This window comes from Capricornis sumatraensis, chromosome 10, assembly GCF_032405125.1.
Source record: "Capricornis sumatraensis isolate serow.1 chromosome 10, serow.2, whole genome shotgun sequence".
Lineage (NCBI taxonomy): Eukaryota > Metazoa > Chordata > Mammalia > Artiodactyla > Bovidae > Capricornis > Capricornis sumatraensis.
In genome coordinates, this window is record NC_091078.1 from 89,004,009 (window position 1) to 89,019,559 (window position 15,551).

Below are 15,551 nucleotides of genomic sequence, written 5' to 3' on the forward strand. Positions count from 1 at the left end.
ACACCAAGCCAAAAATCAAACTTTTTACCTACTCTGATCTCTTACTATATGATTCTACATTAAAATATCTACTATACTAGTTTAGGTAAAATGCAAGATTAATATAAAAGATAAATATACATGTGACTTTCACAAAGGTTATTGCCTAAGACACATGAGAGAAAAGTCTTTCAGGTAGTGCATGTAAATGATTTGGATCACGACACTTTTAGTATTTCATTCCTTGAAATCAAGCCCTAGGGAATTCACTTTGCCAAGACTATACAAGATGTCACTGATCATCTAAACCAGGAGTCACGAATCAGATACTGAAGTGTGGGGGCAGGAGGAGTGGTGACGGTGTCCTGTGATACTAAAGAGGGTTGTAGGAAAGCAAAGAAAAGTAGCCACAGAAACATAATAAGAATCATGAGACAAAATGTGTTTTATTTACACATGGGTTACCTACGTATTTCAATTTTTTAGACCTGTGTTGTCCAGTACAGTAGCCATTAGCCACATGTGACCACTGAGCCCTTAAAAAAAGTTGCTAGTTTGAATTGAGATGTGTTGTCAGTGTAAATTAAGTATCTATAGGAAATGGCAACCCACTCCAGTGTTCTTGTCTGGCGAATCCCAGGGACGGGGGAGCCTGGTGGGCTGCCGTCTATGGGGTCGCACAGAGTTGCAGACACGACTGAAGCGACTTAGCAGCAGCAGCAGCAGGCCTCAAAAACTTACTAAGGAATAAAGAACATTTGTAATAGTTTAATATTGACTACATACTGAAATAAAATTATAAATATAGTAGGCTAAGGTAAACATATTATTAAATATATTATTAAAAATTTAGCTATTCCTTATTGTATTTTTAACGTGACTATCAGAAAATTTTAAATCATGTATGTGGCACTCAGAATAGTTCTATTAAACAGCACTTTTCTAAATACCATCTAAGATATATTCAAAACATGCTTACTAGGTAACATTTTAAAAATTATAGGACAAAGTTGTGCTTATAACAGCTACTTTAGATTTAAGTAATTTTAAAAATGAGTTTACTGGAGAAGTATTATTAATCTTAACTTCTCCAGACATTTTTGAAATATTCTCTTACAACTAAAGTTGGTTCTCCCTCTACTGCTTAAAGAGTAATTTTGGTTACAATTATATCTAATAGCATATTATAACTACAGACTTTGACAATATTTGAATACTTGATAATCAGTCTCTTACTATATCATAAATGATTCAGAATAGACTCATCTTATCCATAATCTACTCTGTAACTAAATATGAAGCTTCTGTGCTTATCCAGATATTTACTACTCAGGACTTCCCTGGTGGTGCAGAGGTTAAAGCGTCTGCCTGCAATGTGGGACAGCTGGGTTTGATCCCTGGGTCGGGAAGATCCCCTGGAGAAGGAAATGGCAACCCACTCCAGTATTCTTGCCTGGAGAATCCCACGGACAGAGGAGCTTGGTGGGCTACAGTCAACAGGTTGCAAAGAGTCAGACACGACTGAGCGACTTCACTTTCACTTTTCTTTAAAGATATTCTATTAGTCACTCACACACTACTCAATTTAGCACTAACATCTGCAAGGGAAAAATAATCATAGCCAGGAGTACCCTAAGGTATCCAAAATATTAATATTTTATTCAGTTTTAAATCAAGGAGTTGTCTACAGCTTTTCTCATTTAAATAAACTAGAATTGGCAAAAAATTGTAAGCCATAATTTTACAACTCTAAATAGCATAATGATGGTTCAGTGTACATAAAAAGATTATTAACTAAAGAAATAGAATGTTCCCAGCTTGAATTAACACTAGCTAATCAACAAATACATGTTCTAGTCAAAAGGGTGATGGATTTGAATGAGAAGTGTATATGCCAGAAATAGAAAAAAGAGCAAAATAACAACAACAGAAAATATAAATTCAGCTAAGAATGAGAAGCTTTTAGAAGATGAAGTCTTTTTACATATGTTTACTAAATATACTTTAATAATAATGGTGCAATGAACATAAACTACACCTTTAAAAAGTCTCAAATTGAAACTCAAACTGAAATTTTATAGTGTCAATGTTATTTCACAAAGCATATATAAAATAGTCACATAATAATGATGAATGAAACTTTTTTTTAATTTTGAGTTTCAAGATTTATTATACATGGAATATTAGCTCTTGATCTTGCACCTCACATATACATGGTTACCTGAGCCTATTATTCCACTTCCTGATTAAAAACAAACCAACCAAAGCAAAACAAACCAAAAAAGCACCTCCTAACTTTATCAGAGTTTAGATGCCACCCAAGAATTATAAAGATATCCCGATACATGGAAAAACTATTTAGTATGAAGTTTCGGGTACTGACCTTGGCATCTTCTATATATAAAAACTGAGTTGAGAGGCACATATATTTGTAAACACAGAAAATAATTTTATGCATTTTGTACTCTAAGCATCTAATGCAGAATCTGGCATATAGCTGGTGCTCAGTTAATGTTGGATGAATGGGGAGGGGAGGACAAATCTTCATGACTTGTAGGAATATAGAAACCATTGAGTAGAAAACTCATGTTGCAGTAGGAAAACCAACAGTGGCAAGAGATAGCCCAAGCTATCCAGAAAGAAGGATCAGATATCAAGAACAAAAAAATAATTTTTCAGATGGCATACATGACTGACTCCCTTTTCTCTGATTGATGAAACAGACAGATAAAGAGAGCAGTTTCGATGACACATCCAAAGACTCACTGGACATTTTTTCTTCTTTCTATTTCTGTTTCTTTTTTGGACGTTTAAGTAAACTCTTGGCCAGGAAGGGGACAGGGCACAAATATTAAAAAACAGGGTCCAATTATCCCCAGAAAGCAGTACTTGATGGAAGAAAATGGTGGTATCGTCTTTGAAAATATAGTAGAGGGCAGGGGGAGCTATACTAGGTTATATAAACCAACACTGAAGTTGAACATTATTAAAATCTTACTATTTCAATAACTGAAATTTCCATATAACAAGGGACATCTAATCATAGCTCACAGAATTAAGAAATAGAAAATAAAAGGAAGCTTGACTTTTAAAAGATGGGATTTAACAGTCTATGAACAGCATGCTTTTCACGCCAAACACTTAAAATCTAAAATCCCTGACTTCTCTATCCTGCTTAAATAGTAAAAGGATATCATAAAAGAAAAATATTTAAGTTTTTTACACTACCTTTTTCTGTGCTCCCATTTATTTTAGGTAAGAAGTCATCAACTTGTATCCCTAGGATTAAGACAGTGTATCATTGCCTGATCAAAGAAAGTATTACTTTAAAACTGGTCTCAAGTGTAACCATGGCATTTTGTATTCCTACTGACATTAAGACTGACTGAACAGTTTAAATTTATTTTTATAAGAAGGGTTCAACTTGCTATTTTCTATCATCTTACAGAAAAGCCTAGAACTGCTTAGTAACCTTTCGATAAACCTCAAAAGAAAAAGGATTCTGCTGTTCATGTGTTTTTCTTATTTAAATATCTCTAAGCAGACCATCTCAGATGTATAAATTTCATTCATTTCAAAGACTACACAATGGTGCCCACTGGTGGCAATCAAGCATATTTTTAAAGGGAATTTTCTGAAAAAGGGTAGATACTTTACACCTAATATGTAAAACATCCCTCTTAAAGAAAGGAAGTACACAATGTGAGATAGTAAACAAAAATTTAATGATAAAAATTCAGCTTTAAGTAAGAAATCTGGTGACACCTACCTAAGCTGCTGCATTCTTTAAGAGTTTTCTCTTGAAGATGTTCTAACCGTACTGTAAATAAAAGTCCAAGAAAAAGATATTTCACAGATAAAAAGAAAGAAAAAATTAAATCAGATCAATTTCTGGATTAGCTAACTTACCTTGTAAAGCTGTTAGCCTTTCATTGGTAAAGTCATTATCAGCTTGCAAAGCTTCTATTTTTGCTTGGAGCTCCTGTTCTTTTTCTTCCATTTCATCTATCTTATGTTGTAATTCTTTTTTCTCAGCTTGTCCCTTCTGTTGGATTTCTTCTTGTTTTCCCTCTGCTATCTGTTGAAAATGAAAAAAAAAAAATCCAGCTATTTAATAAAACTGACCTTGTTTTAAGATGTCTAAAACAGGACTCCTTTTATTCATGTAAATGATGTCAAAAGTGATATGCACTGTGTCATCCCTCTGTATCAACTGAGAGAGAAAAACTTGTAGCAAGCAAACAAACACAATACATACATAGATTATAAGGGTCAAAATGAAAACCTCATTTTTCAAGAGAGAAATATAGTTTTCCTTGAAATTACTATTGTTTCAATTAGCTTTTAAGTTCTACAGTGTAGCTTATTCTGAAATCTTAAACAAAATTACTTTTAGCTAAAGGAATCAAGCACTTTTTTAAATGACTTCTTTTTAACAAGTCTAATATTTAAAGCTATATAGGTTAACCATTCACACGAATAGGAGGTATGTTCTGGTCTTCTGTTAACAAATGGCTATATTCTGGCCACTCAATCTATGGTGTGAATTACATAAAGACGGGTCTTCACAAACTCAGTTCTAACATTTTACAGGACCAACACGGCATTACGTGTGATCTGGTCTGTCCTTATCCTAAATATCCTATAGCTACAGGGAGCTGCAGTCCACGCACGCATAGGCTATGGCCTCCTGGAAGGAATCACGCGAAAGTTATCTCTGGGTTTGCTCCAGCACTAACTGAATTTGGGACACCTTAAAGAAAAGCAGGCCCTAGTTTTCCAAAAGTCTGAGTTCTTGGGTTTTGGTGATTCTTATCTATTTGCTGTTATATATTTTTAAACTCATTATTTACTTTCATCCAAAGGAAATATGTCAGCTTTTACAAACTTTTAATTATCACTGGTAATGGGATTTGGGTTAAACAGCAACTGATTTATACTATAAATTCATCAACAACTATTCAGCAATATCTAAATTCTTAAGCTATCCAGCATGTTAGGGATGATTAATTTCTATATTTCCAGTTTGAGAAATACATACCTTTAATTTATCAGATAAATCTTTAATCTCATTAACTGCTCCATTATATTTATTGGCTAACTCTCTTAATTCTTCCTGAGTCCGTTCATTCATTTCTTTCAGATGGGTACATTCATCTTCAGTATTACTAAGACTTCGCTGTAATTCAAGTTTACAGATAATTGATTTAGAATAAATGTACAGTCTAAATTCAATTTATACAAACTATAATTCTATGGACTGTTCTAAATCAGAATCTACTCTTGACTTCATATAAGGTTGAATTAAGTAACAGAAGAATTTCAATCTACCTCAGGTACATGCTAAAATAGAAAATACAAAGGACTTGGAAAAACGAAACGTGGAAGGAGAGGCTGATCCTTCATATAATCATATTTTTTAAAGGTCACAGGGTATGAGTTTTGGCCTTGAAAATATTTTAAGCCTATCACTTCTTAAAAGCACATTTAATAATGTGCACACACAACCAACAAAATTAGAGGACAATTAGCATTCTTCTTTCTTTGCACATCATATTAATGATCTGACCATGAATCAGTCACTTTGAGACTGGGCTTCCTTGGTGGCTCAGACGGTAAAGTATCTATCTGCCTGTGATGCGGGAGACCCAGGTTTGATCCTGGGGTTGGGAAGATCCCCTGGAGAAGCAAACAGTAACCCTCTCCAGGCACAATTTTCCTCTCTGGAGGATGGGGAAGGTAAGAATAGTGGTGGAGCTCTCTGCCTTAAGACCGACTATCCTCAATCAGAAGAAAAACAAAATTATATGAAAGGAGATCAATTCCCTGGCACATATCATGGTCCATTGTGTGGAGGCTGAAATCTAACCAAAGTGGAAATAGTAAAATTCCCTGGTTAGGCTTTTATTTCCTTAATCATTGACTAGGGACCATAAGTATCAGAGCTCATGTGGCTATGCTAAGAACTCCTAAAATGAAAATAGCATACTGTTCCTTCCCACCAGATAAGACAGGAAAAACTTCCTAGCTATATACTAATACCCAAATTTGAAATGTCTTGAAATGCTAGCACTTTTAGGCTAAAACTGTAAAATCATAGTCTTGGTTAGCGTCTGTTAAGCTGAAATACCTCAACTTCCGACAGTTTTCTAACCACATCAATTTTCTCCTGAAGAACCCGCCTCAGGGACTCTTTGGCTGTAGTCTCATAGTTGTGTTTATCCTCCTGTAACGCTATAAGTTCCTTCCGTAAACTATCTTCTGTTTGATTCTAGGATTAAAAATATTTATAGTTATTTTTTTAAAGCATTTACCATTTGAAAAAAATAACACATTGTGATGTTCTCTGAGTTCTATATTAAGGTACCTCCAAACAGAAATTATGTCAAGTCTGTATTAACTGAAGCTGTATATAAAAGTTGCATTAGTAAATTATGCTCTCACAAGCATATTAGCTCATACTTTCAACAGAAAAAAGTCAAAGCTAACTGAAAATTTCTCCCAAGTATACAAAATGAATGAACTATTCTATTAATACTTGCCATATTCTCTGAAAGCCACAATATTTACATTTATGGGCAAAAATAATCTCTTAACTTCTAAAGGGTGTCAAGCATTTTAACACAATAACTAAACCAAAAGGAATAAGAGTACCCTGAGGAAAAAGCTGATCCCAAGTCTAAGGGAAGAAATGTACAAGATGAGTCTGGACTACCTTGTCTGATATGATAGCAGGAAGCTATTATCCAAGTCTGGTAGGGTACTACCAGAAGAACTCAGGTGCCAACTGAAGAAGTTCCCTGAATAAGGCCTCCCAAAGATGGGAGAACTGGGAATCAACAAGAAAAACAAAACAGGTTTAACCCATGCTATATATTTAAATCTTATTTGGAGGAAAAAAATACTTAATTGGTCATTCTTTGGTAGATGAAAAGGAGCCAAAACATCATTTTGAAATCCAGTAAATAAAGAGAGAAAATCACTCATCCTTTCCTTCCTAAAGAAAATGTTCTTTAGGAAAATAAAATGGCTTATGAGAGAAGCTTCTCTTTATAGAAGTAATACCTCTAGTAAATGAAGGAAAGATAGAATTACAAAGAATGAATATAGGAACGGATAATCAAAGATCACTAATATCTCACTACCACTCTAGTATTCTGGCCTGGAGAATTCCATGGACTGTATAAATTTATGGTGTAGAGGAGGAACAAGAAGGTTTAAGTATCATTCCAGATTGAGGGAAATTGTACAGGGTGAAAGACCCAGTTTTTCCAACAAATATCAACTATGATGGAAAAAAGAGAATTCTATATGGGTATTCACTATATACAGTTTTTTCTACTTACATGTATGTGTGAAATTTCATGTAATGGTAAAAGATTTTTAAAATGGTGAAAATGTATAGGTGTTTTTGAATGTATTCAAAATAACAGTCAAACAAATGAAGCTACATAAAAACCAATGCATTTTTCTTTAGGTACTTGAGATGGATACTTACTTTGGAGCATGCTTGCAATTGGTTTCCCATAACCTCTAACCGTGATAAGAGTCTATCTTCATCTATTAAAGCCTATTAAAGAAAAATGAAATATAAATAAAATCCCAGAGTAGTTATAAAATAACATATATCAAAAAGGTTGCTACTGCCAAAAAAAAAGACCTAAAAATCACAAAGTTGACCAACATTCACTTTAAAATGCTAAATTTTCAATATTTGTTCATTAAGAAATAACTATGCCTTTGTCTGCTACATAATTTTAGTTTCAGTTTAATAACCATCTAAGGGATATTGAGCTGTGCTTAAACGCTTTATGAGTATAAAGGCAACTGGAATACCTGCCAACTGGTATCTGAAGCCTCTTGGGTAATGGCTAGCAGCCTCTGAAGCGTGGCTAACTTCTGTTCCAACATCTGTTCCCGATGTAAGGCCTCCTAATATTATAAATCACAAAAGAAATTCTAATAACCTCAGCACAATTCCTTTGACAAATAATCAATTATTAGCACATTCTGAAAACATTCTTGTTTCACATCCTACAGTGTATCTTGCTTTCAAACCTGATAAATCTACTTAGTATAATATATTTAGCCCACATCATTTTAACCCAGATGGTGCAGTGGTAAAGAATCCACCTGACAAGGCAGAAGCTGCAGGAAACACGGGTTCAATCCCTGGGTCAGGAAGATCCTCTGGAAAAGGAAATGGCAACCCACTCCAGTATCCATGGCTGGAAAATCCCATGGTTAGAGAAGCCTGGCAGGCTAGAGTCCATGGAGTTGCAAAGAATAGGACACAACTGAGTGTGCACAGGCACATGCGCGCATGCGCGCGCGCACACACACACACACACACAGATCATTTTAGCCTATTTGTTGAGCTTTACTGTAAGTAGTGCTGTTAGGGGTGCTCTCGCTGCAACTTCCTCTGTAACAGGAAACAGGTCATCTGTTTTTGCTTCTTTAATTGTAATTCACAAGAATGAGTTTAAAAGAACAAAAACCTAGTGCTCACTTCGGCAGCACATATCCTAAAACTGGAATGATACAGAGAAGATTAGCATGGCCCCTGTGCAAGGATGACATGCAAATTCGTGAAGTGTTCCATATTTTTAAGAAAGACCATGAGAAAATACTTGAGGAGATAATAGTTGAAAACTTCCCTAAAATGGGGAAGGAAATAATCACCCAAGTCCAAGAAACCCAGAGAGTACCAAACAGGATAAATCCAAGGTGAAACACCCCAAGACACATATTAATCAAATTAACAAAGATCAAACACAAAGAACAAATATTAAAAGCAGCAAGGGAAAAACAACAAATAACACACAAGGGGATTCTCATAAGGATAACAGCTGATCTTTCAACAGAAACTCTTCAGGCCAGGAGGGAATGGCAAGACATACTTAAAGTGATGAAAGAAAATAACCTACAGCCCAGATTACTGTACCCAGCAAGGATCTCATTCAAATATGAAGGAGAAATCAAAAGCTTTACAGACAAGCAAAAGCTGAGAGAATTCAGTACCACCAAACCAGCTCTCCAACTAATGCTAAAGGATCTTCTCTAGACAGGAAACACAAAAAGGGTGTATAAACTCAAACCCAAAACAATAAAGTAAATGGCAACGGGATCACACTTATCAATAATTACCTTAAACGTAAATGGGTTGAATGCCCCAACCAAAAGACAAAGACTGGCTGAATGGATACAAAAACAAGACCCTTATATATGTTGTCTACAAGTGACCCACCTCAAAACAAGGGACACATACAGACTGAAAGTGAAGGGCTGGAAAAAGATATTCCACACAAATAGAGACCAAAAGAAAGCAGGAGTAGCAATACTCATATCAGATAAAATAGACTTTAAAACAAAGGCTGTAAAAAGAGACAAAGAAGGACACTACATAATGATCAAAGGATCAATCCAAGAAGATATAACAATTATAAATATATATGCACCCAACATAGGAGCACCGCAATATGTAAGACAAATGCTAACAAGTATGAAAGGGGAAATTAACAATAATACAGTAATAGTGGGAGACTTTAAATACCCCAATCACACCTATGGACAGATCAACTAAACAGAAAATTAACAAAGAAACACAAACTTTAAATGATACAACAGACCAGTTAGACCTAATTGATATCTATTAAGGCATTTCACCCTTAAACAATGAATTTCACCTTTTTCTCAAGTGCTCACAGAACCTTCTCCAGGATAGATCACATTCTGGGTATGGCTAGATTTATGAATCTAGCCTTGATAAATTCAAAAAAATTGAAATCATTCCAAGCATCTTTTCTGACCATAATGCAGTAAGATTAGATCTCAATTACAGGAGAAAAACTATTAAAAATTCCAACATATGGAGGCTGAACAACACGCTTCTGAATAACCAACAAATCACAGAAGAAATCAAAAAAGAAATCAAAATATCATAGAAACAAATGAAAATGAAAACACAACCCCAAACCTGTGGGACACTGTAAAAGCAGTGCTAAGGGGAAAGTTCATAGCAATACAGGCATACCTCAAGAAACAAGAAAAAAGTCAAATAAATAACCTAACTCTACACCTAAAGCAACTAGAAAAGGAAGAAATCGAGAACCCCAGGGTTAGCAGAAGGAAAGAAATCTTAAAAATTAGGGCAGAAATAAATGCAAAAGAAACAAAAGAGACCATAGCAAAAATCAACAAAGCCAAAAGGTAGTTCTTTGAAAGGATAAATAAAATTGACAAACCATTAGCCAGACTCATCAAGAAACAAAGGGAGAAAAATCAAATCAATAAAATTAGAGACGAAAATGGAGAGATCACAACAGACAACACAGAAATACAAAGGATCATAAGAGACTACTATCAGCAATTATATGCCAATAAAATGGACAACGTGGAAGAAATGGACAAATTCTTAGAAAAGTACAACTTCCCAAAACTGAACCAGGAAGAAATAGAAAATCTTAACAGACCCATCACAAGCACGGAAATTGAAACTGTAATCAGAAATCTTCCAGCAAACAAAAGCCCAGGTCCAGACGGCTTCACAGCTGAATTCTACCAAAAATTTCGAGGAGAGCTAACACCTATTCTACTCAAACTCTTCCAGAAAATTGCAGAGGAAGGTAAACTTCCAGACTCATTCTATGAGGCCACCATCACCCTAATACCAAAACCTGACCAAAGATGCCACAAAAAAAGAAAACTACAGGCCAATATCACTGATGAACATAGATGCAAAAATCCTTAACAAAATTCTAGCAATCAGAATTCAACAATACATTAAAAAGATCATACACCATGACCAAGTGGGCTTTATCCCAGGGATGCAAGGATTCTTCAATATCTGCAAATCAATCAATGTAATTTACCACATTAACAAATTGAAAAATAAAAGACATATGATTTTCTCAATAGATGCAGAGAAAGCCTTTGACAAAATTCAACATCCATTTATGATAAAAACTCTCCAGAAAGCAGGAATAGAAGGAACATACCTCAACATAATAAAAGCTATATATGACAAACCCACAGCAAACATTATCCTCAATGGTGAAAAACTGAAAGCATTTCCCCTAAAGTCAGGAACAAGACAAGGGTGCCCACTTCACCACTACTATTCAACATAGTTCTGGAAGTTTTGGCCACAGCAATCAGAGCAGAAAAATAAATAAAAGGAATCCAAATTGGAAAAGAAGAAGTAAAACTCTCACTGTTTGCAGATGACATGATCCTCTACATAGAAAACCCTAAAGACTCCACCAGAAAATCACTGGCGCTAATCAATGAATATAGTAAAGTTGTAGGATATAAAATCAACACACAGAAATCCCTGCATTCCTATACATTAATAATGAGAAAGTAGAAGAAGAACTGGAGAAGGCAATGGCACCCCACTCCAGTACTCTTGCCTGGAAAATCCCATGGACAGAGGAGTCTGGTAGGCTGCCGTCCATGGAGTCACTAAGAGTCAGACACGACTGAGTGACTTCACTTTCACTTTTCACTTTCACGCATTGGAGAAGGAAATGGCAACCCACTCCAGTGTTCTTGCCTGGAGGATCCCAGGGACAGGAGAGCCTGGTGGGCTGCCATCTATGGGGTCACACAGAGTCGGACATGACTGAAGCGACTTAGCAGCAGCAGAAAAAGGAATTAAGGAAACAATTCCATTCACCATTGCAACGAAAAGAATAAAATACTTAGGAATATATCTACCTAAAGAAACTAAAGACCTATATATAGAAAACTATAAAACACTGATGAAAGAAATCAAAGAAGACACTAATAGATGGAGAAATATACCATGTTCATGGATCGGAGGAATCAATATAGTGAAAATGAGTATACCACCCAAAGCAATCTACAGATTCAATACAATCCCTATCAAGTTACCAGCGGTATTTTTCACAGAGCTAGAACAAATAATTTCACAATTTGTATGGAAATACAAAAAACCTTGAATAGCCAAACCAATTTTGAGAAAGAAGAATGGAACTGGAGGAATCAACCTGCCTGACTTCAGGCTCTACTACAAAGCCACAGTCATCAAGACAGTATGGTACTGGCACAAAGACAGACATATAGATCAATGGAACAAAATAGAAAGCCCAGAGATAAATCCACACACCTATGGACACCTTATCTTCGAGAAAGGAGGCAAGAATATACAATGGATTAAAGACAATCTCTTTAACAAGTGGTGCTGGGAAAACTGGTCAACCACATGTAAAAGAATGAAACTAGATCACTTTCTAACACCATACACTAAAATAAACTCAAAATGGATTAAAGATCTAAATGTAAGACCAGAAAGTATAGAATTCTTAGAGGAGAATATAGGCAAAACACTCTCCAGCATAAATCACAGCAGGATCCTCTATGACCCACCTCCCAGAATACTGGAAATAAAAGCAAAAATAAACAAATGGGATCTAATTAAAATTAAAAGCTTCTGCACAACAAAGGAAACTATAAGCAAGGTGAAAAGATAGCCTTCGGAATGGAAGAAAATAATAGCAAATGAAGCAACTGACAAACAACTAATCTCAAAAATATACAAGCAACTCCTGCAGCTCAATTCCAGAAAAATAAACGACCCAATCAAAAAATGGGTCAAAGAACTAAATAGGCATCTCTCCAAAGAAGACATACAGATGGCTAACAAACACATGAAAAGATGCTCAACATCACTCATTATCAGAGAAATGCAAATCAAAATCACAATGAAGTACCATTTCACACCAGTCAGAATGGCTGTGATCCAAAAGTCTACAAGCAATAAATGCTGGAGAGGGTGTGGAGAAAAGGGAACCCTCCTACACTGTTGGTGGGAATGCAAAGTAGTACAGCCACTATGGAGAACAGTGTGGAGATTCCTTAAAAAACTGGAAATAGAACTTGCCTTATTACCCAGCAATCCCACTGCTGGGCGTACACACAGAGGAAACCAGAATTGAAAGAGACACGTGTTCATCACAGCACTGTTTATAATAGCCATGACATGGAAGCAACCTAGATGTCCATCAGCAGATGAATGGATAAGAAAGTGTGGTACATATACACAATGGAGTATTACTCAGCCATTAAAAAGAATACATTTGAATCAGTTCTAATGAGGTGGATGAAACTGGAGCCAATTATACAGAGTGAAGTAAGCCAGAAAGAAAAACACCAATACAGTATACTAACACATATATATGGAATTTAGAAAGATGGTAATGATAACCCTGTATGCAAGACAGCAAAAGAGACACAGATGTATAGAACAGTCTTTTGAACTCTGTGGGAGAGGGAGAGGTTGGGATGATTTGGGAGAATGGCATTGAAACATGTATAATATCAGATAAGAAACGAATCGCCAGTCTAGGTTTGATGCAGGATACAGGATGCTTGGGGCTGGTGCACTGGGATGACCCAGAGAGATGGTATGGGGAGGGGGGTTCAGGATTGGGAACACGTGTACACCCATGGCGGATTCATGCTGATATATGGCAAAACCAATACAGTATTGTAAAGTAAAATAAGTGGAAAAAAAAAAAAAGAACAAAACCTAGAATAGAAAAATCCAACACATGATATAAGTTTGCATTCTATATATATATATATATTTTTAAAAAGTGTGTGTATGTGTGTGTGTCAGACACACACACATACACACACACACATATATATAGAGACAGCAGCAAAAATACTTCATAATGGCTTAGCCACATGAGTATGACATCTAAAAAAGAAGTGTCTTTTCATTTTTCCTTTAAAAAATTTTATATGTTATATATACTTAAAAAGACAGACTATTTTATCCTCACAGTCTACTCCACTTTCAGGTGTTCTAAATCTCTCTGTGACCATACAACACTTAGCCACAGATGAATATGTCAAACATAAGTACGAGGCCAAGTGTTAACTCCGTGTAATTGGGAGTCAATGAGTTAAATAACTATTTGGTAGCTCCAAAGGAATACTGTTCCAGAGAAAGACACTGGCAAGCAACGCCTTATCTCTAGGTCACTTGTTAACATTTGATAGCTGTTAAGAAGGTCTCCTTCACTGCAAGTCAAGGTGAAAATGCTCACACAGCATTCAGTTGCGGTTCTGGCAAAACTTTAAAATTTCACTTTCTTCTATTCCTGTCATTATCCAAAGAAGAAGATTTACTAAGACCTCGGAGCTACATCAACTGAGAAGTGTATACTTCAAACATAGCACTTGAGGTTTAAAGCATGCGTTTATTGCTCTCCATATCCTTGATAAATAACGATTAGGGAAAATCTGGTCTAATTAGAGTTAGAGGAACTGCTTTTTAATATCTCTGAAAGTACAGATGAAGGAATCTAATAAAAGTCATACCACCTCAGAACCCACATTAAAATACAGCTTACACTTAAAAGCGACTAGGTGCCAAGTTTATTTTAAGCTTCTAAAACATTCCTAATATCCAGGAAATCACTAATGATACAAAAAGTTTTACTTAAAAACAAAAACAAAAACCCAGCAAACAACCACTACTTACACTAGATGGTGTAATTTAACCTTTTTTACTCAATTCCATTTAGTGTTTCATAACTCCATGAACCACATCCTAACAGATACCTAACACTTCTAGGAATGGTTGATTAGTTCTGAGACATGAAATGTATCTATTTCAGTTTTTATTCAAAAGGTTTACAACTTATATTAGAACTTCAGCAATTCCAAGAGATGTATACAGAAGAGACAAGCCAGTGTAATTTTCTCTCAAAGAATTAGAAAAAGAACAGTGAAAGATTATGCCACTATGAATATTCAAAGAACTGATAAGAAGGTAGAAATGAGAGCTAGAATGAGAGCATTAGATTCACAGTTGACAATGACTAGTAACTATAGTACATAGCCCTGGGAAATCCCATAGAAGCCCCACATTCCTCATATGAAAAATGAAGGTTAGAAGAGATTAATCTCAAAGTTTCTCCTACCTCAAGACATAGAGAATAAACTTGTAGACACAGAGGGAAGGAAAGGGTGGGGTGAATTGAGAGAGCAGCACTGAAATATACATTATCATGTAAAAACAGAGAGCTAGTGGGAAGCTGCTAAAGCCCAGTCTGGTGCTCTGTGACAACCGAGAGGACAGGGATTAAGTGGGTGGGTGGGTGGCTGGGGTCGGGAGGGAAGCTCAAGAGAGGAGTGTTATATATACGTACGGCTGATTCAAGTTGTTGTACAGCAGAAACCAACACAATACTGTAAAGCAATTATCCTCCAAATAAAAATAAAATAACAAAAGAGGTGAGAAAGTGAAAAAAAAAATGTCTTCTACCTCAAAAAAATAAGAGAGAGCTAGATCAATTAATGTGACTTCCTACTGAATGGTAAACAACTACCAACATTTATAGCATACGTTCTACATGTCAGACATTGTTTTAAGTGCTTTACATGTCTTTTTTTTTTTTCCTTTTGGCCACACCACTTGGCTTAGAGGATCTTAGTTCCCCGACTAGGGATCAAACTCAGGCCCTTAGCAGTGAAAGCACTGAGTTCTAACCGCTGGACTCCCAGGGAATTCCCTGTTTTAATTCATTTATTCT

At 35.7% G+C, this 15,551-nt stretch overlaps 1 protein-coding gene and 1 non-coding gene across 13 annotated transcripts in view; one reads left to right on the plus strand and one right to left on the minus strand.

Annotated features, from left to right (window-relative positions):
• The window catches only part of SLMAP (sarcolemma associated protein), a 157,501-nt gene that overhangs the window by 47,889 nt on the left and 94,061 nt on the right, over positions 1–15,551 (minus strand). For 8 of the 12 annotated variants that reach the window (XM_068982103.1, XM_068982099.1, XM_068982101.1 and 5 more), the window contains exons 6-10: positions 7,816–7,911; positions 7,478–7,549; positions 6,110–6,250; positions 5,021–5,158; positions 3,889–4,057 (exon numbers count right to left, since the gene is read on the minus strand). In XM_068982103.1, coding sequence (XP_068838204.1) covers positions 3,889–4,057; positions 5,021–5,158; positions 6,110–6,250; positions 7,478–7,549; positions 7,816–7,911 — 616 coding nt within the window. Of the gene's footprint in view, positions 1–3,207; positions 3,259–3,748; positions 3,800–3,888; positions 4,058–5,020; positions 5,159–6,109; positions 6,251–7,477; positions 7,550–7,815; positions 7,912–15,551 lie in introns of all 12 variants that reach the window. The other 4 variants (XM_068982093.1, XM_068982092.1, XM_068982097.1 and 1 more) reach the window with 2 other exon arrangements.
• On the plus strand, positions 8,484–8,590 carry LOC138088035 (U6 spliceosomal RNA). Its single transcript, XR_011145629.1, has one exon. It is a non-coding gene; the product is annotated as a U6 spliceosomal RNA (small nuclear RNA).